Source organism: Ranitomeya variabilis, chromosome 4, assembly GCF_051348905.1.
Source record: "Ranitomeya variabilis isolate aRanVar5 chromosome 4, aRanVar5.hap1, whole genome shotgun sequence".
NCBI lineage: Eukaryota > Metazoa > Chordata > Amphibia > Anura > Dendrobatidae > Ranitomeya > Ranitomeya variabilis.
In genome coordinates this window covers 650,434,974-650,459,333 of record NC_135235.1, presented here as the reverse complement: position 1 = coordinate 650,459,333, position 24,360 = coordinate 650,434,974, and the positions used below count along the sequence as shown (strand labels likewise).

General features: G+C 42.8%; 1 protein-coding gene across 2 annotated transcripts in view; it reads right to left on the bottom strand.

Moving 5' to 3' along the window:
* Positions 1–12,462: 12,462 nt before the first annotated feature.
* LOC143766164 (uncharacterized) overlaps positions 12,463–24,360 on the bottom strand; it is a 30,473-nt gene continuing 18,575 nt past the window's right edge. The window contains exons 3-8 of one of the 2 annotated variants that reach the window (XM_077253628.1): positions 23,486–23,636; positions 23,177–23,356; positions 22,979–23,102; positions 22,795–22,895; positions 22,515–22,605; positions 12,463–13,852 (exon numbers count right to left, since the gene is read on the bottom strand). In XM_077253628.1, coding sequence (XP_077109743.1) covers positions 12,804–13,852; positions 22,515–22,605; positions 22,795–22,895; positions 22,979–23,102; positions 23,177–23,356; positions 23,486–23,563 — 1,623 coding nt within the window. In that variant the 5' untranslated portion in view covers positions 23,564–23,636 and the 3' untranslated portion in view covers positions 12,463–12,803. The remainder of the gene's footprint in view (positions 13,853–22,514; positions 22,606–22,794; positions 22,896–22,978; positions 23,103–23,176; positions 23,357–23,485; positions 23,637–24,360) is intronic. The other variant, XM_077253629.1, reaches the window with a different exon arrangement.

The window sequence follows — 24,360 nt, the reverse complement described above, 5'->3', positions numbered from 1 at the left end:
ATCTGTGTGTGGGCCCATGTGCCCACTGGACCACGATAGGGTACATGCTTCGGGGGTAAACAGGGTTTGTTGTACATTGAGTATACCCTTCCTTCTTCATGTGTTGCTCTCTTTTGCCTCCAGCATTCCTTCTTGTCCTTTGGGGCTTGCTCTTGCAGCTTTTTGAGCAGATCACAGGACGTCATTTGGTCAGGTTTCTTGTCTTCAGTCGTCATGTAGTAGCCGTCCGGCTCTACGACCTCTCCCACTTCTCCATATTGTCTTCCTTTGACTGCTTATTTGGCTGCCATATCCGCCATGTTGTTGCCTCGTGCCTCTACTGTGTTTAGTTTTCCATGCGCTTTGACTTTTAGTACTGCCACCACTTTTGGAAGTTGAAGTGCGTTCAGCAGGTCCTTAATTGCTCCATGATGCTTCACGGTTGTTCCGCTTGCTGTGCATGTAGTCCCTTGCAGCCCAGATGGGTCCGAAGTCGTGTGCTATGCCATGAATCGGTATACATTTTCTCAGTCTTGTCTTCTGCCATCTGGTAGGCCTTCATCAGCGCTATCAGTTCTGCTTCCTGGGCTGACAGACTGGGCGGCAGACTTCTGGACCACAGGATCTCTTGATTGCTGGTCACTGCACATCCCGTGTGGAATCTTCCTTCATCATCTGCAAATCTGGAGCCATCCACATAGAGGATCAACTCTGGGTTGGTCAGTGGCTCTTCTGCCACCTTGGGTAGTCCTTCTGTTTCCTGTTGCATGATTCTGAAGCAATCATGGTCATCCGTCCGGAGCAAATTCAGATCCCTGCAGAAGATATCATGCAGATTTTGATCAGACTCTTTATCTGAGGGTCCATATCTGTATCCCCCCTTGGGAGTGGGAGTAGAGTGGACGGGTTGAGGACTGTGCATCTGGAGATGGTGACATTGTCGGGCAGGAGTAGAGAGCACTGGAGGCGAAGATGCCTGGCGGTGGAGAGATGTTTTGGCTGGGTTTGGTTGAGGATTGCTGAGATGTCATGCAGAGCCAGGATTTCCAATGGTTTTTCCACTGATGTCAGTAGTCCTGTCCAGGAGGGCGTGTGCTGCAACTGCTGCTCTCAAGTGGGAGGAAGAGGCTCCCCTTGCAACTGGATCCAGGCAAGCTGAAAAGTAGTCCAAAAGTCTCTGCTTTCCCCCTGAAGCTGCGTCAGGACTCCAGTAGCAAGGCCTTCTTTTCTCATCAAGTAGAGACTGAACGGCTTCTCGTAGTCAGATAGGCCTAGTGCTGGCGCTGAGACTACAGAGCCTTTTAACTTCTTGAACGAACTGAAGGCCACATCTGTCTGGAGGAACCGGGTCACGCTGACGTATTCACACAGAGGCTGCATTAGGACTGAGGCATCAGGGATCCAGGCTCTGCAATACGAAACTAGACCAAGGAAGGCCTGTAGCACCTTTTGAGTGGCTGGAGGAACCATCTTCTCCACTGGGGTCTTCCGGTCATCTGTCAGGTGTTTCGCCTGGTGAGCAATACAGTGTCTCTGGAACGTAACTCGCTTCAGACACCACTGGACTTTTGTTCTTTGAGATCTTGCAGTGCTGCTCCGCCAGGTAGAGTAGGAGATACAAGGAATGGGCTTTACACGTGTCAAAGTCAACTGCACAAAGGAGTAGATTGTCCATGATTGTAGCAGCGTTACTTCTGCTTGTTCTGTGACCCAGTTGGTGAGGACTGTGGACATTGCTTTGGTGAACTGTGAAGGGCTGTTCTGGGCCCACTGTGGCATCACTGTCCATGTGTGGTGTCCCCCCTGGTGCGTTAAGGCAAACAGGAACTGGTCTTCCGGATGAAGGGGAACACTGGAGAAAGCATTAGCCAGGTCGGTCACTGTGAACACATTTGCTGTGACAGGCACATTCGAGAGCAGAGTGTGCGGATTCGGCATAATTTCTTTTTCAAACACCGTGGCGTCATTCACAGCTCTCAGGTCATGTACCATTTTGAACTTGGCTGACTCTCCTTTTACAGTCTTTTTCTTGACTGGGAAAAGCGGGGTATTACAAGGCGATGTGAAAGGAACAATAATTCCTATTTCCAGGTAGACCTTCAGTTGGTCAGAGTCAGCTTGACTCTAGGCCTGGCCTGGGCCTTACAAGGGTACAGGGTATCTGTCTTGAGTGACACCCGTACTGGGGCAACTTGAGGTTTTCTCACATCCTGGGGTCCCTTAGACCATAGACTTTCTGGTACTACGTCCAGTACCTCCGTGAGTAGGCCTCATCGGTTGCTTAAGGTTCTTGTAGGGCTGCCAGCATGATTCTTCTTGGGTCAGGGATGAAGAAAGTGTCACTGTCCCATCTTCCTGGAACACTGTGGTTGCCTTCAGCATCTGCAGTAGGTTCACTCCCAGCAGGTTGAGTGGAAGGTCCTGGACACAACAAACTGGGGCAGGATAGAGTGTCCTGTTTGAGTGCACCCGCTTAGTGACTTTGTAAGCTGAGAATGTCTGACTTGACCATCAATGCCCATGCGAGGCACAGAGGATTCTGATAAGCAGGTGGGATCAGCGAGTTCCACAGGTGTCATCACACTTCTGGCTGCACCACGTTGGATCTGACAACGCCATCCACTTTAAGGGTAATTTGAGGTATTGGTCTTGCAGATGAAGTTTTACATGTCAGGAGCGTAGTGTCTTGTGGACCTGGCTTGCTTGCCTCATTCCTATGGACGGGGTACTTCATTGCTTTCTGCACTTCTTCCTTGACCTGTTTCTCTGGACCAACTCTTGGGTTCATAGGTCCAGTCTCTTCGGGGGTGTGGGTGCTTTGCACTGGTTCTGGTAATGGCCAAACTTGCCACAGATGTAACACTTGACACTTCTTCTGTCTTTGTAGGGTGGTTGCGCTTCCAGGTCAGTGGTCACCATGAGAGGGGCTGTCTTCTGCACCCCTGGTTGGGACTCAATCCCTTTGGCTACTGTGGACAACGGCATGATGGGTACTGTAGTGGCAGCGGGGTCCGGCCTGCTGATTGGAGCTGCAGTGGTAAGATGGGGCCTGCAGGTGCGTCAGTGGCGAGGCCTGGGGGTGCCGTGAGACCGGCGGCTGCATCCAACCCAAGGTCTTGGGGCATTACAGGGGCTGCGGCTGCATCTGCCGTCACTTCTTCCCCCTGTTCTGACATAGCTTCTCCCTTTTGCTAACCTTTTTGAGGTCGGTGTCTCCTCTCTGGAGTCTGCAGGGTTCTTCCGGTGTGTCGCTCGGCACTTTGCAGCATCTTCACCTCTGGCTCCCCTTCCGGCGTCTTAGCAGCACGGCACCCGTTTCCTTCTTCGCGCTCTTTGTGGTGCTATAATGGCGGCAGTTTTGGTGACAATTGGCAATAAACAGTCTCCGAGGCGCACATAAAACATTTTGCTGGGTCAATCCATTGCCATTGAACTGTTCTCAGGCCTAGCCACTATCAGTGGTTTCCTAATTGGCTGTCTCAGTCCATGCACAAAGGCCTGTGCCAACATTTGCCTGTGTATCTGGTCATGAATGGTGAAACCCAAGTCTTGGAATACTTGCATTACGCTGCCATGAAACTTCTTTACAGACTCTGTCTTATCTTAGCTCTTGGTTTTGGCTTGTCCTGCCAATCTGCCTTTGGCCCACTCTCTGAGCTGTTCAATTAGCTGTGGCCCTGACTCCCAAGCGTGTACATCTAATTCTGCTGGAAGTTTGAATTGTTCCTTCATGATTGGCCAGAGTGCATCACCTGCTTCTATTTCCATTCATGGCCCAGAAATCATTCCAGGTGGCTGCATATTTTCGCTGGTTCTGCTACATTCTTCTGTAAAATGGCATGGGATGCATCCCTGGGTCTGAAAGATTGTCACCTGACTTGAAGTGCAGTGCACCTAGTGTAATGGTGGTGCCTGTATCTGCCCCTGCATTCTTGGTGCCTGTGGGTTTCTTTTTCTAGTACTGGACAGCATGTATGATGTTCCCTCTTCATCTTCATCACAGGAATAGTTGTGATAGCTTGTACTGGGGTCATACACTGGCTGATTTTGGACTTAGAAGTTGCTTTTTTATGTGAGGATGTCTCCCCCCTTGCTGAAGCTATGATGGATTAGGCTTATAGTTCTATGTTGGTGTGAATGTAGGCAGCTCTGACCGGTGCTGAAGTTGTACATTATCAATACATGGTGATATCATTCCTCCCCCTCTGCACCCAGGGCTGAGCTGTCTGCTGCCTTTTGTTTAGGGGGATTTTCACTTTCTTTCCCCAATATGACAACTGCCAATGGCTGGATTGTGCCAGGGACATAGAAAGGGGAACCTTGTGCTGTAAGCACCATATTGTTTGAATTGGGCGTTGGCCCAGCCGGCAACGAAGAGGAAGAAAGAGGAGGAAGAAGAAGGAGGAGGGGTTGATTGAAGGAGGAAAGAGGTGTGGAGAAAGAGAAGGAGGAGATAGAGGGAGACAGAAAGGTGTGGTGAAGAGAAACGGGGAGAATCAGGGTGTGCAGAAGGAGGTGGAGAGAGGAGGAGGGATGGGGGTGGAGAAGGAAAAGAAGGAGGAGATAGGTGTGGTGGGGGAGTGGAGAAGGAGGAGAGAGAGAGAGAGGAGAAGAGGGAGGAGAATAGGTGTGGTGGGGGAGTGGAGAAGGAGGAGAAAGAGAGAGGGTGAGGAGAAGAGGGAGGAGAAGAGGTGTGGAGAAGAGAGAGAGGAGAATAGGGGAGTGGAGAGAGAGAAGTGTGGAGAAAGAGGAGAGCGGGAGAGAAGAATGAGGAGAGAAAGAGTGACAGAGAAAAAGGAGGATAGAGGAGAACAACAAGAATAATAGAGAGGAGCAATGATGCCTTCTCCCTGTAAGGAGGGCGCACCACATACTGTGCAAAAATAACTACCTATACCATGGATTCTGCTAAAAACAGACTGCGCAGATCCAATATCTCTGTCTTATACACACAAAAAACACTTCCTGGTTTGCTCACATAACTCAGAAGGGAAGGAGCACCATTTGACTATTTGAACGCAAAATTGGCTGGAATTGAGGACCCCATGTCCCTTTTGGAGAGCCCCTGATGTGCCTAGATAGTGGAAACCCCCCACAAGTGGCACCATTTTGGAAACTTGAAACATTAAGGAATTACTCTGGATGTAGGGTCCTCACTCCTCTTGGCATCTATTTTGAACTGTGATTTTTTTATGCTGTAATGTCTATTGTCTGTACAAATCCCATCTATAATTTATAAATCGCTGTGGAATATGTTGGCGCTATATAAATAAAATTATAATTATTATATGTGTGATGAGCATCTTGAACCCCAAAGGTACTTGAAATTTTTCCCACAGAAATGTTAATTTAGCCCCATTTGTGTTATTTTCACAAAGGTATCAGAAGAAATTGCATGATAGAATTTGTTGAGCAATTTCTCCTTAGTACATCGATACACAATATGTGGGTGAAAACTACTGTTTAGGGGCATCGCAAGGCTCGGAAGGGAAGGAGCGCCATTTGACTTTTGAATTCAAAATTTGCTGGAATCATTAGTGGACGTCATGTCTTGTTTGGAGCGTACCCTGATGTGCCTAAACAGTAGAAAGCCCCCGCAAGAGACCTCATTTTGAAAACTAGACCTCTCATAGAATGTTTCTGGATGTGTGGTGAGCACTGTGATCCCTAGGTGCTTCCCAGAAGATTATAACGATCAGTGGTGAAAATAAAAAAAATCGGATTTTTCATACAAAAAAAGTTATTTTAGTCCCATTTTTTTTTTATTTTCACAAGGGTAACAGTAGAAATTCCACCATACAAATTGCTATGCATTTTATCCTGAGTACGCCGACACCCCATACAGTTGTGGCCAAAAGTATTGACACCCCTGAAATTCTGTCAGATAATACTCAGTTTCTTCCTGAAAATGATTGCAAACACAAATTCTTTGGTATTATATTCATTTAATTTGTCTTAAATGAAAAAACGCAAAAGAGAATGAAGCAAAAAGCAAAACATTGATCATTTTACACAAAACTCCAAAAATGGGCCAGACACAAGTATTGGCACCCTCAGCCTAATACTTGGTTGCACAACCTTTAGCCAAAATAACTGCGACTAACCGCTTCCGGTAACCATCAATGAGTTTCTTACAATGCTCTGCTGGAATTTTAGACCATTCTTCTTTGGCAAACTGCTCCAGGTCCCTGATATTTGAAGGGTACCTTCTCCAAATTGCCATTTTTAGATCTCTCCACAGGTGTTCTATGGGATTCAGGTCTGGACTCATTGCTGGCCACCTTAGAAGTCTCCAGTGCTTTCTCTCAAACCATTTTCAAGTGCTTTTTGAAGTGTGTTTTGGGTCATTGCCCTGCTGGAAGACCCATGACCTCTGAGGGAGACCCAGCTTTCTCACACTGGGCCCTATATTATGCTGCAAAATTTGTTGGTAGTCTTCAGACTTCATAATGCCATGCACATGGTCAAGCAGTCCAGTGCCAGAGGCAGCAAAGCAACTCCAAAACATCAGGGAACCTCTGCCATGTTTGACTGTAGGGACCGTGTTCTTTTCTTTGAATGCCTCTTTTTTTCTCCTGTAAACTCTGTTGATGCCTTTGCCCAAAAAGCTCTACTTTTTTCTCATCTGACCAGAGAACATTCTTCCAAAACGTTTTAGGCTTTTTCAGGTAAGTTTTGGCAAACTCCAGCCTGGCTTTTTTATGTCTAGTGTAAGAAGTGGGGTCTTCCTGGGTCTCCTACCATACAGTCCCTTTTCATTCAGACGCCGACGGATAGTACGGTGTTATGATGACCTGGTGGTTAGAAACACCCGGAATGACCTGATGAGCAAACTAGTAATACAGGACAAGCTCTGGGAAGTGAGAGCTCTGCTGACCGCAACACTAATCCTATCACAACACACTAGAAATAGCCGTGGAGCGTACCTGACTCTGCCTAGACGCCTCTTCACAGCCTAAGAGCTAACTACCCCTGAAGATAGAAAACAAAGCCTAACTTGCCTCAGAGAAATTCCCCAAAAGAAATAGGCAGCCCCCGACACATATTGACTGTGAGTTAAGATGGAAGTCACAAACACAGGAATGAAACAGGTTTCAGCAAAGGAGGCCAGACTTAACTAAACAGACTGAGGATAGAAAAGGTATCTTTGCGGTCAGCACAAAAATCTACAAAAACCACGCAGAGTGTGCAAAAGAGACCCCCGCACCGACTCACGATGCGGAGGTGCCACTCTGCATCCCAGAGCTTCCAACTAGCAAAGCAAAATCATGATAGCAAGCTGGACAAGAAAACAGTGATAAACAAATAAACTAGCAGGGACTTAACTTCTGATGGAGTAGACAGGTCATCTGAAAGATCCAAGAGAGATCAGAACCAGTACCAGGACATTGACAGCTGGCCTCAAGTAACGATCTGAGTGGAGTTAAATAGAGCAGCCAGCCAGGACTAAACGAGGTCAGCTGAGGAAGGAACCTCAGAACCAGCAGCTCCACTCACAGCCACCAGAGGGAGTCCATGGACAGAACTCGCCGAAGTACCATTCATGACCACAGGAGGGAGTTCGAGAACAGAATTCACAACAGTACGGGTTGAGACTGTTGTACCCTCGGACTGCAGGGCAGCCTGAACTTGTTTGGATGTTAGTCGAGGTTCTTTATCCAACATCCGCATAATCTTGCGTTGTCAATTTTTCTTTTCCGTCCACATCTAGGGAGGTTAGCCACAGTGCCATGATCTAAATAAAGAAAAACCTAGCACTCAACTGATGCGTATGTGAAATTTTATTGTAGTACCCAACAAACGTTTCGGTCCATCATACGGACCTTCATCAGTTACTACAGGTGAAAAAAAATATACAAAATAATATAACAAAATAAACAGAAGTATATACATGTCATGAAAATCAGAAATAGTACAGCATCTATAGGATAACAGGTCCAATGAATGGGCGAAATACATGCTGAAGAGGACCATACGATATATAAAGGCATTATCTGTCCACTGGGTGAGGTATAAGGAGGTGGGAGTGTGACACGTACCGTACTAAACTGAAGCTCGGGCATAGGAGACAGTAATGTCTCTTTATTTAGATTAAGGTGTGGGAGCCTACTTAGCACCATCCGAACAGTAGTGCACACGTTATTTACTATTAGCCACAGTGCCATGGGCTTTACACTTCTCGATGACACTGTGCACGGTAGACACAGGAACATTCAGGTCTTTGGAGATAGACTTGTAGCCTTGAGATTGCTCATGCTTCCTCACGATTTGTTTTCTCAAGTCCTCAGACAGTTCTTTGGTCTTCTTTCTTTTCTCCATGCTCAATGTGGTACACACAAGGACACAGAACAGAGGTTGAGTCAACTTTAATCCATGTCAACTGGCTGCAAGTGTGATTTAGTTATTGCCAACACCTGTTAGGTGCCACAGGTAAGTTACAGGTGCTGTTAATTACACAAATTAGAGAAGCATCACATGATTTTTCCAACAGTGCCAATACTTTTGTCCACCCCCTTTTTTATGTTTGGTGTAGAATTATATCCAATTTGGCTTTAGAACAATTCTTTTTGTGTTTTTTCATTTAAGACAAATTAAATGGAGATAAGAATACCAAATAATTTGTGTTTGCAATCATTTTCAGGAAAAAACTGAGTATTATCTGACAGAATTGCTTGACAGAATACTTTTGGCCACAACTGTAAGTGTGACAAACATGTAAAAGAACAGGAAATCAGGAAGAGGGCAAACACTTTTTCACACAACTGTATATATAAGCAACTGTGAAATATTTAAAGGAATATTGCATTTCATTAGATTTTTAGATGACATGTAACTCGTATATTAATAACTGCATATTTTTTTTAATTCAAATGTAAGTTCTAACTTACTTTCTCATTTACTTCTTTGTCATTACTTTGACTATCTTATGTGTTTTGTTGTACAGTTTGTCAAATATACACTATGGTTCCAAAGTTTAGGGTTACTCAGACAATTTTGTGTTTTCCATTAATACTTTTATTAATCAAACGAGTTGCCAAATGAATTGAAAATCAGACATTGACAAGATAATAAAAAAAGATTTTTATTTGAAATCATTTTCTCCTTCAAACTTTGCTTTCGTCAAAGAATGCTCCCTTTGCAGCAATTACAGCATTGCAGACCTTTGGCATTCTAGCAGTTAATTTGCTGAGGTAATCTGGAGAAATTTCACCCCAGGCTTCCATAAGCCCCTCCCACAAGTTTGGCTTGATGGGCACTTTTGGCGCACCATACGGTCAAGCTGCTCCCACAACAGCTCAATGGGGTTGAGATCTGCTGACTGCGCTGGCCACTCCATTACAGATAGAATACCAGCTGCCTGCTTCTTCCCTAAATACTTCTTGCATAATTTGGAGGTGTGCTTTGGGTCATTGTCCTGTTGTAGGATGAAATTGGCTCCAATCAAGCACTGTCCACATGGTATGGTATGGCGTTTCAAAATGGAGTGATAGCCTTCCTTATTCAAAATCCCTTTTACCTTGTACAAATCTCCCACTTTACCAGCATGAAAGCAACCCCAGACCATCACATTACTTCCACCATGCTTGACAGATGGCATCAGGCACTCTTCTAGCATTTTTTCAGTTGTTCTGCATCTCACAAATGTTCTTCTGTGTGATCCAAACACCTCAAACTTGGATTTGTCTGTCTGTAACACTTTTTTCCAATCTTCTTCTGTCCAATGTCTGTGTTCTTTTGCCCATATTAATCTTTTCCTTTTATTAGCCAGTCTCAGATATGGCTTTTTCTTTGCCACTCTGCCCTGAAGGCCAGCATCCCTCTTCACTGTAGACGTTGACACTGGCATTTTGAGTGTACTATTTAACAAAGCTGCCAGTTGAGGAACTGTGAGGCATTGATTTCTCAAACTACAAACTCTAATGTACTTGTCTTGTTGCTGAGTTGTGCAGTGGGGCCTCCCACTTCTCTTTCTACTCTGGTTAGAGCCTGTCTGTGCTCTCCTCTGGAGTAGTACACACCGTTGTAGGAAATCTTCAGTTTCTTGGCAATTTCTCACATGGAATAGCCTTAATTTCTAAGAACTAGAATAGACTGTCGAGTTTCACATGAAAGTTCTTTTTTTCTGGCCATTTTGAGAGTTTAATGGAACCAACAAATGTAATGCTCCAGATTCTCAACTAGCTCAAAGGAATGTCAGGTTTATAGGTTCTCTAAACAGCCAAACTGTTTTCAGCTGTGCTAACATACTTGCACAAGGGTTTTCATGGGTATTCTGACCATCCATTAGCCTTCTTCTACAGTTAGAAAACACAAAGTACCATAAGAACACTGGAGTGATGGTTGTTGGAAATGGGCCTCTATACACCTATGAAGATATTGCATTACAAACCAGACGTTTGCAGCTAGAATATTCATTTACCACATTAACAATGTATAGATTGTATTTCTGAATCATTTAATGTTAGCTTCATTGGAAAATACTGTGCTTTTCTTTCAAAAATAAGGAAAATTCTAAGTGACCCTAAACTTTGGAACGGTAGTGTACAGGGTTTATATCTGTGTAAGTTTTCCTTTATGGTCAAAAAAATATGATTTTAAAGTAAAATAGTTCCTACCTCTAGGTATGATAACACTGTGTTACAAAGGTTTTGTCCCTCGGACAATTTTGAGTGTCCCTGATAGATGTTTTCATGCTGATTTCAGAAATGACTTCAGATTTTTACTATCACGTAAAGTTTTTGAGAAATGATACGAAACATTATATTCTGTTATATATCACTGAACGTTTTTGTTTTTCGCTCCACTTCTTTCCCGAGCCATAACTTTTGTATTTTTTGGTCAATATGGCCGTGTGAGGGCTTTTTTTTTTTGCAGGACGAGCTGACATTTTTAATGATACTACTTTTGTGCAGATATGTTCTTTTGATTGCCTGTTACTGCATTTTAATGCAATGTCGTGGAGACCAAAATACGTAATTCTGGCATTTAGATTTTTTTATCGCTATGCCATTTAGCGATCATGTTAATTCTTTTTTTTTTTTTAATTGATTGGGCGATTCTGAATGCGGCAATACCAAATATGTGTAGGTTTGATTTTTTTTATTGTTTTATTTTGACTGGGGCGGAAGGGGGTGTGATTTGAACTTATGTTTTTTATATTTTTAAAACTTTTTTTTTTAAACTTTTGGCATGCTTCAATAGCCTCCCTAGGAGGCTAGAAGCTGCCATAGCGCGATTGCCTCTGCTACGAGAGGTGATGCTCAGATCACCTCTATGCAGCAGAATTACAGGCCATGGTATGAGCCACAGGGTGGCACTCATAGCAATCTGCCATCAACAACCATAGAGGTCTTGAGGAGACCTCTGGTTGTGATGGCAATGCAGTGATTACTACCCTGTGGTCAGTGCTCATAGCAAGCCTGTAATTCTGCTGCATAAAGGTGATCTGACCATCACCTCTATGTAACAGAGGCGATCGCGTTATGCATTAAAATGCAATAATGGGCATTCAAAAGAACATACCTGCACAAAAGTGGTATCATTGAAACGTCAGCTCATCCCGCAAAAAATAAGCCCTCACATACCTGCACAAAAGTGGTATCATTAAAACGTCAGCTCATCCCGCAAAAAATAAGCCCTCACAAGGCCATAGATGGAAAAAAATGTTATAGCTCTGGAAAGAAGTGGAGCGAAAAACAAAAATGAAAAATTGAAAAAAAGATGCGGTCATGAAGGGGTTCAAAACCTTACGTGATACAGACTTTTGGAGCACATATTCGTGTTCAGCATAATATAATCTATAAGATACAATAAAATTTTCTCAGGGGACAAGAACTTCCTTGAAATTTGTTACGCAGTGTAATCTATCTTATTATTATTTACTGACCATGCTACCAATGCTGTTGTTGAGCAATCTTTACTAAAATCATAATTAGCAGGTTTGGTTGGAGACGCCATGGTTATTTTCTTAGGGAATATAGAAGAACTGACACTGGACACACATGGCAGAACTGTGGTAGGACAGATTGTTTGTTACACGTAAATTGATAACATTTAGATGGATTTAAATGAACCATCCTATAAAAAAGTGATTAATAGTCATTACTACAGGACTGTATGAGAAAGCAATTCTAAAAGAAACGATAGAACCAAAAATAAAGAATCCGAGCACCAGGGCTGGATACTTCGGGCCTGGCCTCCAGCATGTTAGTACGAGACGAGGTATTTGTCCCTGGAGCTTCTCTACTCGGTATAATGAGACTCACTGATCTGGTTGATATACGGAGCGTTTGAGTAAAGCAGAAACTGCCTAAATTTGAGGACCTTGTCTGATCTATACATCATTGTATAAAGAACTATGGAGATAGCGCTAATCTTCTGTATAAAATATGTGATGTTGCTGTAGCCCTAATATTTCCGTACCTGAGGTCTCTGAATAGATAATCTTACCCCAGCATTACAAATTTAGATAAGGGAGGTGGGGAGAAGGAGACATTTTATTTTTATTGGAATGAATAACACCAGATGTTCTAACAAAGCAGGAATGAATCGTACATGTAAATCGTAATTTACAATATGAAAAAGTTTATTATTGCAGTATAGAAAAGTTATAGACTTTGTTCACACATGGAGATAGTATATTAAAAGAAACTGATGACTGGCAGATCACAGATTGGTAGTTGGAAATATTGGGTATTTTTGAGAGGTTTATGGGGAGTTGTTGCAATACTATTGTCCATATAGTGAATATAAAAAATATGTAACTGTGCAATATTCAACAATGGTCAACAAAATATGATTTTCACGTAAAACATTTCCCACCTCTAGGTATGATAATGGCTTCTCCCTTTATGAGATATTTGATGTTTAGTAAGACTCCATTTTTTGGAAAAACATTTCTTACATTCTAAACATGAAAATGGCTTCTCCCCTGTGTGAGATCTCTGATGTGTAGTAAGATATGAGCCATCTGCAAAACATTTCCCACATACTAAACATGAAAATGGCTTCTCCCCTGTGTGAGTTCTCTGATGTATTGCAAGAGTTGATTTATATGAAAAATATTTCTTACATTCTAAACATGGAAATGGCTTCTCCCCTGTGTGAGTTCTCTGATGTGTAAAAAGATGTGATCTATATATAAAACATTTCCCACACTCTGAACATGAAAATGGCTTTTCACCTGTGTGAATTTTCTGATGTGTAACAAGATATGATTTATGTGTAAAACATTTATGACATTCTGAACATGAAAATGGCTTCTCCCCTGTGTGAATTCTCTGATGTGTAACAAGATATGATTTATCTGCAAAACATTTACCACATTCTGTACATGAATATGGCTTCTCCCCTGTATGGATTCTCTGATGTCTAATAAGATGTGATTTTTGGTTAAAATGTTTCCCACATACTGAACATGAACATAGCTTCTCTCCTGTGTGACTTCTCTGATGTATAACTAGTTTTGACTTACTTGCAAAACATTTCCCACATTCTGAACATGAATTTGGCTTCTTCCTTGCGTGAACTCTTTTTTGACTAACAACCTCTATGTGAATTTTTGGATGTGTAACAAAAGACGTTTTGAGGGAAAAACTTTTTTCACATTCTGCACTTGAAAATGGCTTTTTTGCTGTAAGAGTAGTTAGATATTTAACATCTCTTTTGTGACTTTTATTTTTCTTAATAAACTGTGATGAATCAGAAGATGGGACCTGTTTAAAAGGATCAGATGATAGATCTTTGCGGTGAAAGGATGACTGTATTTCTGGAATAGTGGCATAGGCATCAGTGATATCTTGAGTGATATCAAGGTCATCAGATTTAAAAATTGAAGTAGTCAGTGGACCATCTGATCTCTTGGTGTAGTCACCTGCCAAGAATAATGATTATTTTTTAATAAATTAAGCTGAATTATATTTTTACAACATTTCTAAAATACCCAACGAAATTGCAGGTTATGCAGCATAATTATATCATTTACCAAGACAAAAAATGTTATTTTGCAAAGCAAGTAGATATTGAAAAGCAACATGGCTTCCTTGAACCAATCCAGCAAAATCTGTGCTTCCAAAGCCAAATATTCCCCTTGCTTCTGAATTTTGCTGAGGTCCCAAATACTGTTACCATCCACATTTTTTATATTGCTGTAGCAGGAAGAAACCACTTAAAAATTTATAGTCGTTGTGTCTCCAGAAGCACAAGCTGGGCACCACTTATTGGGCACTCAAATGACATACAGTGGATACAAAAAGTATTCAGACTCCTTTAAATTTTTCACTCTTTGTTTCATTGCAGCTATTTGGTAAATTCAAAAAAGTTCATTTTTTTTCTCATTAATGTACACTCTGCACCCCATCTTGACTGAAAAAAAACAGAAATGTAGATTTTTTTGCAAACTTATTAAAAAAGAAAAATAGAAATATCACATGGTCATAAGTATTCAGACCCTTTGCTCAGACAATCATATTTAAGTCACATGCTGTCTATTTCCTTGTGATCCTCCTTGAAATTGTTCTACTTCTTCATTAGAGTCCAGCTGCATTTAATTAAACGGATAGGACTTGATTTGGAAAGGCACACACCTGTCTATATAAGACCTCACAGCTCACAGTGCATGTCAGACCAAATGAGAATCATGAAGTCAAAAGAACTGGCCAAGGAGCTCAGAGACAGAATTGCGGCAAGGCACAGATCTGGCCAAGGATTCAAAATAATTTCTGCAGTACTCAAGGTTCCCAAGAGCACAGTGGCCTCCATAATCCTTAAATGGAAGAAGTTTGGGACCACCAGAAGTCTTCCTAGACCAAACTGAGCAATCGTGGAAGAAGAGCCTTGGTGAGAGAGGTAAAGAAGAACCCCAAGATCACTGTGGCTGAGCTCCAGAGATGCAGTAGGGAGATGGGAGAAAGTTACCCAAAGTCAACTATCACTGCAGCCCTCTACCAGTCAGGCTTTTATGGCAGAGTGGCTCAATGGAAGCCTCTTTTCAGTGCAGGACATATGAAAGCCCGCATAGAGTTTGCTTAAAAAACACATGAACACATGAAGGACTCCCGACTATGAGAAATAAGATTCTCTGATCTCATGAGACAAAGATAGACCTTTATGGTGATAATTCTAAGCGGTATGTGTGGAACAAACCAGGCACTGCTCATCACCTGCCCAATAATAATCCCAACAGTGAAATGTGGTGGCAGCATCATGCTATGGGGGTGTTTTTCAGCTGCAGGGACAGGACGACTGGTTGTCATTGAAGTAAACATGAATGCGGCCAAGTTCAGAGATATCCTGGATGAAAACCTCTTCCAGAGTACTCTGAAAGTTCACCTTCCAACAAGTCAATGATCCTAAGCACCCAGCTAAAATAACAAAGGAGAGGCTTCAGAACAACTCTGTGACCATTCTTGACTGGCCCAGCCAGAGCCCTGACCTAAACCCAATTGAGCATCTCTAGAGAGACCTGAAAATGGCTGTCCACCAACGTTCACCATCCAACCTGACGGAACTGGAGAGGATCTGCAAGGAAGAATGGCAGAGGATCCCCAAATCCAGGTGTGAAAAACTTGTTGAATCATTCCCAAGAATACTCATGGCTGTACTAGCTCAAAAAGGTGCTTCTACTTAATACTAAGCAAAGAGTCTGAATATTTATGACCATGTGATATTTCAGTTTTTCTTTTTTAATAAATTTGAAAACAATTCTACATTTTTTATTTTTTTTTCAGTCAAGATGGGGTGCAGAGTGTACATTAATGAGAACAAAAATGAACTTTTTTGAATTTAACAAATGGCTGCAATGAAACAGAGTGCAAAAATGTAAAGGGGTCTCAATACTTTCCGTACCCACTGTATATGTAATTTTCACTCTCCAGCATCCACTACATGCTAGTTTCAAGAGATTACCTGTGGAGTCACAACTCTTTTAGATGAAGTCCATGTGGGTAATAGTCACTTTATGCGATTTTCTAGTGTTCTGTTTTTCCACCGCTCTGGCACATTAGGTGATCTGCAAATGGTGCCCGCAAACCATTCTAGCAGTATCTGAATACCCATAACCAAATTGCGCTCCTTCCCTACTGAGCCCTGTCATGTGCCCAAACAGTATGATATTGTCCGATTCAAGAGAAGTTGCAAAATATATTTTTTCGTGTTTCCCCTTGGGAGGAGTTGGTGTTTGGAGGTGTGTGGCTTCGGATTTGTAGAAAATATCAGCGGCGTCCCCCCACTTCTCATTGTTTTCACTGCAGTGGATTTCAGGAAAATGGCCTTCAGAGCGCAGTTTGAGATCTCAGCTCCCAAACCGGAGTTGGTATAAAATGAACCGACTCAGATGCACCAGCCCTAGAAAATATGCCCCGCACTTCCCTTCGTTTTCACTGCGGTTGAGTTCGGGGAAAATGGCCACCACAGGTGGGGCATGCACAGTTTGGCAGGTTTTTTATTTTTTACAGAGGACATGAGCTTCAATTGATTAGGCGTAATGGTGAGTATAACTTTTTTTTATTTTTAAATAAATGAGTAAAACAGGGCGTTTTGTTTTATTTCAAATCAAAGGATTTTATTCTTCCTGGATGTTTATTTCAATACTTACTATGGGGTTAGTAATTGAGGCTTTTTATAGATGCCTCTCCATTACTAATCCCTAGGATTAATGTCACCTGACAATACACAGGTGACTTCAACCCCAACGCTATTACCCCACTTGCCACCATCACAGGGCAAGTGGGAATAGCGAGGCTAAGCACCAGGTTTGGCGCATCTTATGGATGTCACATTTCTGGGATGGCTGAGGGCTGATGTTGGTAGCCTGGGAAGGGGAATATCTCTAGCCCCTACCCAGGCTATTAATATCAGCCTACAGCCGTCTGTTTAGCCTTTGCTGGTTTAAATTTATAGGGGGATCCTACGTCATTTTTTTTGCTGGGTTCCCCCAGTAAATTCACCAGTGAAGGCTAAGCAAACAGCTGTAAGCTGTTATTAATAGCCTGGGAGACTTAAGGGATATTGCCCCTTTCCCAGATTATTAACATCAGTCCCTAGCCGTGGGCTTTCCCTCTGCTGGTTATGAAAATTGCGGGGGAGCCAACACCATTTTTTGTTATTAATTCCATATTTTACACAGGAGGGACACGGTTGCTGAATACAACTCCCATAATTGTCGCCTGGTCGCGCTAATCTCAGGGAAACTAAGCGACAATGATGAGCACTGCCTTCAGCAGCCGCAGTCTTATAATAATAATAATAATAATTTTTATTTATATAGCGCCAACATATTCCGCAGCGCTTTACAACTTATAGAGGGGACTTGTACAGACAATAGACATTACAGCATAACAGAAATCACAGTTCAAAACAGATACCAGGAGGAATGAGGGCCCTGCTCGCAAGCTTACATCCTATGAGGAAAAGGGGAGACACGAGAGGTGGATGGTAACAATTGCTTTAGTTATTTGGATCAGCGTGAAGTCTACTGCTTTTCCCAGGCACCGGTATGTGTCACATGGATGTGAAACACAGACATACAGGACAGCAAACGGACACATGTATGTTACATATGTACATACGGATGGCACAGAGTTCACAGATCTCACCATTATTGTTTTTTCTTGTACAGGAATCCCCAGGACATGTGCCTAAGTTAGCGTGGGTTCACACTGATTTTTTTGGGAGCGGAAACTCTTTAAATCTTCCACAAATATTCAAAAAGTGGTTCTGGTGATATATTAACCCCTTTACCCCCGAGGATGGTTTGCACGTTAATGACCGGGCCAATTTTTACAATTCTGACCACTGTCCCGTTATGAGGTTATAACTCTGGAACGCTTCATCGGATTCTGGTGATTTTGGCACTGTTTTCTTGTGACATATTGTACTTCATGATAATGGTAAAATTTATTTGATATGACTTGCTTTTATTTGTGAAAAAAACGTGAAATTTTCAAAATGTTCACCAAATTTCCAACTTTGAATTTTCATGCCTTTAAATCACAGATATGTCACACAACATACATAATTAGTAACATTTCCCACATGTCTACTTTACATCAGCACAATTTTGGAACCAAAATTTTCTTTTGTTAGGAAGTTATAAATATTTTTTTTTTAGGGACTACATTACATTTGAAGTCACTTTGAGGGGTCTATATGATAGAAAATGCCCAAAAGTGACAACATTCTAAAAACTGCACCAATCAAGGTGCTCAAAACCACATTCAAGAAGTTTATTAACCCTTCAGGTGCTTCACAGGAATTAAAAAAAAATAAAAAAAAATTAACATTTAACTTTTTTTTACAAAAAAATTACTTCAGATTCAACTTGTTTTATTTTTCCAAGGGTAACAGGAGAAAACCCCAAAAGTTGCTGTGCAATTTGTCCTGAGTACACGGATACCCTATATGTGGGGGTAAACCACTGTTTGGGCGCATGGCAGAGCTCGGAAGGGAAGGAATGCCGTTTGACTTATCAATGCAAAATTGGTTGCAATTCAGATCAGACGCCATGTCGCATTTGGAGAGCCCCTGATGTGCCTAAACAGTGGAAACTCCCCACAAGTGACACCATTTTGGAACATAGATCCCCTAAGGCAGAGGTCCCCAACCTTTTTTGCACCAGGGACCGGCTTGAAGCAAGACCAGTTTTCCATGGCCCGGTGGGGGTGGGGCAGGGGCGGGGCTTTGGTCATATGGGGGTGGGGTTATGGAGGGATGGAGCTTAGTGCATACTTATCATATAATTATGACATTTATAATGAGAATGTGATTCAACTTACCATAGGTTCAGAATGAGTGGGAGCACCATGCTTGTTTCCCTGGTGCTTTGCACCATTATTGCCCCATAGCTGTGCCATATAGTGCTCTGCACCATTATTGCCCCATAGCTGTGCCATACAGTGCTCTGCACTGTTTATTATTGCCCCATAGCTGTGCCATACAGTGCTCTGCACCGTTTATTATTGCCCCATAGCTGTGCCATACAGTGCTCTGCACCGTTCATAATTGCCCCATAGCTGTGCCATATAGTGCTCTGCACCGTTCATAATTGCCCCATAGCTGTGCCATACAGTGCTCTGCACCATTATTGCCCCATAGCTGTGCCATATAGTGCTCTGCACCATTATTGCCCCATAGCTGTGCCATACAGTGCTCTGCACCATTATTGCCCCATAGCTGTGCCATATAGTGCTCTGCACCATTATTGCCCCATAGCTGTGCCATACAGTGCTCTGCACCATTACTGCCCCATAGCTGTGCCATATAGTGCTCTGCACCGTTGCCCCATAGCTGTGCCATATAGTGCTCTGCACCATTGCCCCATAGCTGTGCCATATAGTGCTCTGCACCGTCCATTATTGCCCCATAGCTGTGCTGCTGCTGCAATAAAAATAATAAAACACATACTCACCTCTCTTGCTTGGAGCTCCTCGGCGCCATCTTCCCGGCGTCTCCCTGCACTGACTGATCAGGCAGAGGGCGGCGCGCACACTATATGCGTCATCGCGCCCTCTGCCTGCAGTCAGTGCGGAGAGACGCCGGGAAGATGGAGACAGCGCCCGGCGTGTGGAACGAGGATAGGTGAATATGTCATACTTACCTGCTCCCGGCGTCCCTCTCCTTCCCCCGGACAGCGGGTCTTCGGTGCCGCAGCCTCTTCCTCTATCAGCGGTCACCGGCACCGCTGATTAGAGAAATGAATTATGCGGCTCCGCCCCTATGGGAGGTGGAGCAGCCTATTCATTTCTCTAATGAGCGGTCCCACGTGACCGCTGAACAGGGGCGCCGCGGACCGGCTGAAAAACCCCAACGGCCCGGTCCTGGTCCGCGGACCGGCGGTTGGGGACCTCTGCCCTAAGGAACTTATCTAGATGTGTGATGAGCACTTTGAACCCCCAAGTGCTTTACAGACGTTTATAATGTAGAGCCGTAAAAATATAAAATCATATTTTGTTTCACAAAAATGATCCCTTAGCCACCAATTTTTTAATTTTCCAAGGGTAACAGGAGAAATTGGACCTCAAAAGTTGTTGTGCAATTTGTCCTCAGTACGCTGATACCCCATATGTGGTGGTAAACCACTGTTTGGGCGCACGGCAGAGCTCAGAAGGAAAGGAGCGCCGTTTTACTTTTTCAACGCAGAATTGGCTGGAATTGAGATCGGACACCATGTCGCATTTGGAGAGCCTCTGATGTGCCTAAACAGTGGAAACCCCCAATTCTAACTCCAACCCTAATACACCCCTAACCCTAATCCCAACCCTAACCATAACCACACCCCTAACCCGAACACACCCCTAATCCTAATTCCAACCCTAACCCCAACACACCCCTAAACCAAACACACCCCTAACCCTAATCCCAACCCTAACCCCAACACACACCTAACCCCAACACACCCCTAACCATAACCCTAACCTCACCCCTAATCCCAACCATAATCGCAGCCGTAAACAAAATCCAAACCCTAACCCCAACTCTAGCTTTAGCCCCAACCCTAACCTCAGCCCCAACCCTAACTGTAGCCCTAACCCTAACTTTAGCTCCAACCCTAAACCTAACTTTAGCCCCAACCCTAACTGTAGCCCTAACCCTAACTTTAGCCCCAACCCTAACCCTAGCGGGAAAATGGAAATAAATACATTTTTTTGTTATTATTTTTCCCTAACTAAGGGGTGATAAAGGGGAGTTTGATTTACTATTTATAGCGGGGTTTTATATCAGCTGTCACACGCTAAAAGACGCTTTTTATTGCAAAAAATAGTTTTTGCATCACCACATTTTGAGAGTTATAATTTTTCCATATTTTGGCACACAGAGTCATGTGAGGTCTTGTTTTTTGCAGGACGAGTTGACATTTTTATTGGTACCATTTTTGGGCACATGACATTTTTTGATCGCTTTTTATTACGATTTTTGGGAGGCAGAATGAGCAAAAACCAGCAATTCATGAATTTCTTTTGGGTGGGGGGTTTATACCATTCCGTGGGTGGTAAAATTGATGAGGCAGTTTAATTCTTCGGGTCAGTACGATTACAGCGATACCTGATTTATATCTATAAATATATATATTTATGTTTTGGCGTTTTTGTACAATAAAAACTATTCTATATAAAAAATAATTGTTTTTGCATCGCTTAATTCTGAGAGCTATAACTTTTCTATTTTTTTGCTGATGGCGCTGTATCAAGGCTCATTTTTTGCGGGACAAGATGACGTTTTCAGCGGTACCAAGTTTATTTATATCTGTCTTTTTGATCATGTGTTATTCCACTTTTTGTTCGGCGGTATGATGATAAAGCATTGTTTTTTGCTTCGTTTATTTATTTTTTTACGGTGTTCACTGAAGGGGTTAACTAGTGGGACAGTTTTATAAAGCGGGTCGTTACGGACGCGGCGATACCAAATATGTGTACTTTTATTGTTTTTTTTATTTACATAAAGAAATATATTTATTGGAACAATATTATTTTTTTCTTTAGAAATTGGGATTTTTAAAAAAAATATTTTTAAACATGTTAATTTTTTTTAAAACTTTTTTACACTGTCCCAGGGTGGGTCATCACTGTATAAAGTCAGATCGCTGATCTGACACTTTGCACAGCACTGTGTCAGATAAGCGATCTGACAGGCAGTGCAGGAGGCTTGCTGGTGCCTGCTCTCAGGGAGGAGACCGGAGGAACAGTGGGTTGTTTTGAGGGTCTCAGGGAAGCAGGCAGGGAGGGAGCCCCTTCCCTGTGTGATGCTTCCCTATGCCACCGGAATGGTGCGATCTTGTTTGATTGCAGTGTTCCGGGGGTTAACGTGCCGGGAGCGGTCTGTGAGCACATAGTGCTGGGTGTCAGCTGTAATAATCAGCTGACACCCGGCTGCACTACCCCCGTGAGCGCAGCTGATCGCGTATGACGTACTATCCCGTCGATGGTCATACGGGCCCAGGTCGCCTCGACGGGATAGCATGTCTGATGTCATAAAGGGGTTAATGTACTGATGATGGTTCTAGTGACGTATTCATATAAGTAACCTTTACAATTTTTTGTGGCCCTTGGAGCACAAAATGTTGTGCACTACTAAATTAGAGTACATCACATGGTAGTACTTGGCAATCCAAACTATTGTAGGGGACAATATTTTCTGTTTGAGATTTTTAAAGAAATATTAGACATTTAGACATGTGAAGCCCAAAACTGGAACCTATATTTTACATGTGGCCTCATAAGTGATTTATGAAGGGGTAACAATATGTTGGGATAGCAAGATTTTCTTTTTATATAACCTAATATTTTGTTTACAACTTACTCTGCTAAAGATGGGGAACTTTTATTTTCTGGCCTTGCAGATTCAACTATACATGGCTACAGTACAATTTCTTATATAAATTCTCAAACTTATAGGGACAGTTTTGGGTGGAGGAGCATGCAGTGTACAGTGGCAGAATGGTGACTTTTAATTGGGATCTGGTCGGACAACACCATCGATAAAGCAGCGAAAGTGACGGAGGAGAATCTGTAACTTCTCTGCATGTAGTGGTTATTACTCACCTGGGTAGTCATCTGTAGGAATCTCCTCCTTACACTGCTCATCACCCCTCACATATGTCTCTGTAGTATTAATATTAGCCAGATCTTCACCCTGAAACAAATATTGTAAAAGTCACAGACAGATGGAGAAGTCACATCTATGATCAGCTCTAATCTGCCATCTCTACCGTTCTCATTACACAAGTATAAAACTGGTGGATAAAACAAGACTATGCAAAAAAATCTTCACAGCCGTCTACACATCATAGGGGAGATCATATCACACAATTTCTCCATCTACCTGATGATCCTGAGGAACCTTGGGATTTTCTTGCTTACAGTCCTGTGGAAGAAGAGGAGGACGGGGACATCTCTCTGGTGTTGTCCTCTCACTGGATATAACTGAAGGAAATACATATTGGGACTGAATTCATTCTTTACATACAGATAATTATAGGCCGTGTGTATTTAGTCCTGTCGATTACCTGGTGATGTGAGGGGCTGGGGAACCTCCATCATGGCATCCTTGTACAGATCTTTGTGCCCTTCTAAATACTCCCACTCCTCCATGGAGAAATAGATGGCGACATCCTGACACCTTATAGGAACCTGACACATACAATGATACCGTCATCCCCCCGATCCCTCCATAGCGTTATTGTATAATGTCCCAGCAGTGTCACCTCTCCAGTCAGCAGCTCAATCATCGTGTAGGCGAGTTCTAGGATCTTCTGGTTATTGATGTCCTTATGTATGAGGGTGTGAGGTGGAGGCCATGTGATTGGGCTCAGGGGTCTTCCCCATCCCTCAGACACACGTTCCTGACAGTGCTCACTAGAGGTCTTCTTCACTACTGTGTAATCCTGGTTATGGAGAGACACATTAATAAATCTCACTACAGACATTTCCAGAGTCCTCACCTCTCCAGTTCTGTCCATCTGTTATTCCCATAGATAAGAATGATGTAATGTGACATCATCAGAATCTCTCACCTCTCCAGTAAGCCGGAAGAGGATCTCTAGGGTGAGGTGTAATATTCTCTCCGCTATCTGCTCTTTGTCCCGATCCATCCTTCACAGGTCAATCAGGAAAATTCTCTTACATAGAAGTTTTTCCACTGAGAGGATCTGAAATTGTAGGCACCTAAATGAGAAGATGATGACAACGTAACATCATCATCATTAAGGTCCTATGTAACAAAACAAATACAGGTGATAATAAGGGGAACATATGAGATAGAAAGCGTAGATGTTGTAATCTCAGATTGTATAAACGGGTATGTCATAAACATCACCCATTTGCTGCACTCGTGACTTGTGATTGTAAAGGGGACACTGCTTCTTCCAATCGCTTGTCCAAGCAAAAAAAAAAGAAATAAGATTTACATAGAAGGAAAAAAACAGTACAAAAACAAATGGGTTAAATACAAAGTCTTATGGATTGAACCTTCTGGTGGAGGATATCGATGCAAAAATTGGCACAGATCTACAATTGGACAATGAACCAGCACTGCAGCAATGATTAGAAGTTCTGTGCCATGCACCAATACATGACTTGCACACCGCCAATGATGATTAAACACCATGACATAGAATGGCTCCCACCTTATTCCAACGCCACATGTTTATAGGTAACTCGTTTCAGACCTGCACGCCTGTGATATTGTCTATATATACAGATACTTCATTTAGCACTGACATTTTCTCCCTGACAAACCACATTTGGTGGCATGATGCGTGGGATCTCATACTCTCTCTGATGATAGTGTACTACTCCCATCAGCCTACGTCTGCTGTCACTGATAACAGCGAGAGTAGGAACCGCTAATGGGAATATTCATCAGCCGGCGCCTGTGCTATAAGTAATT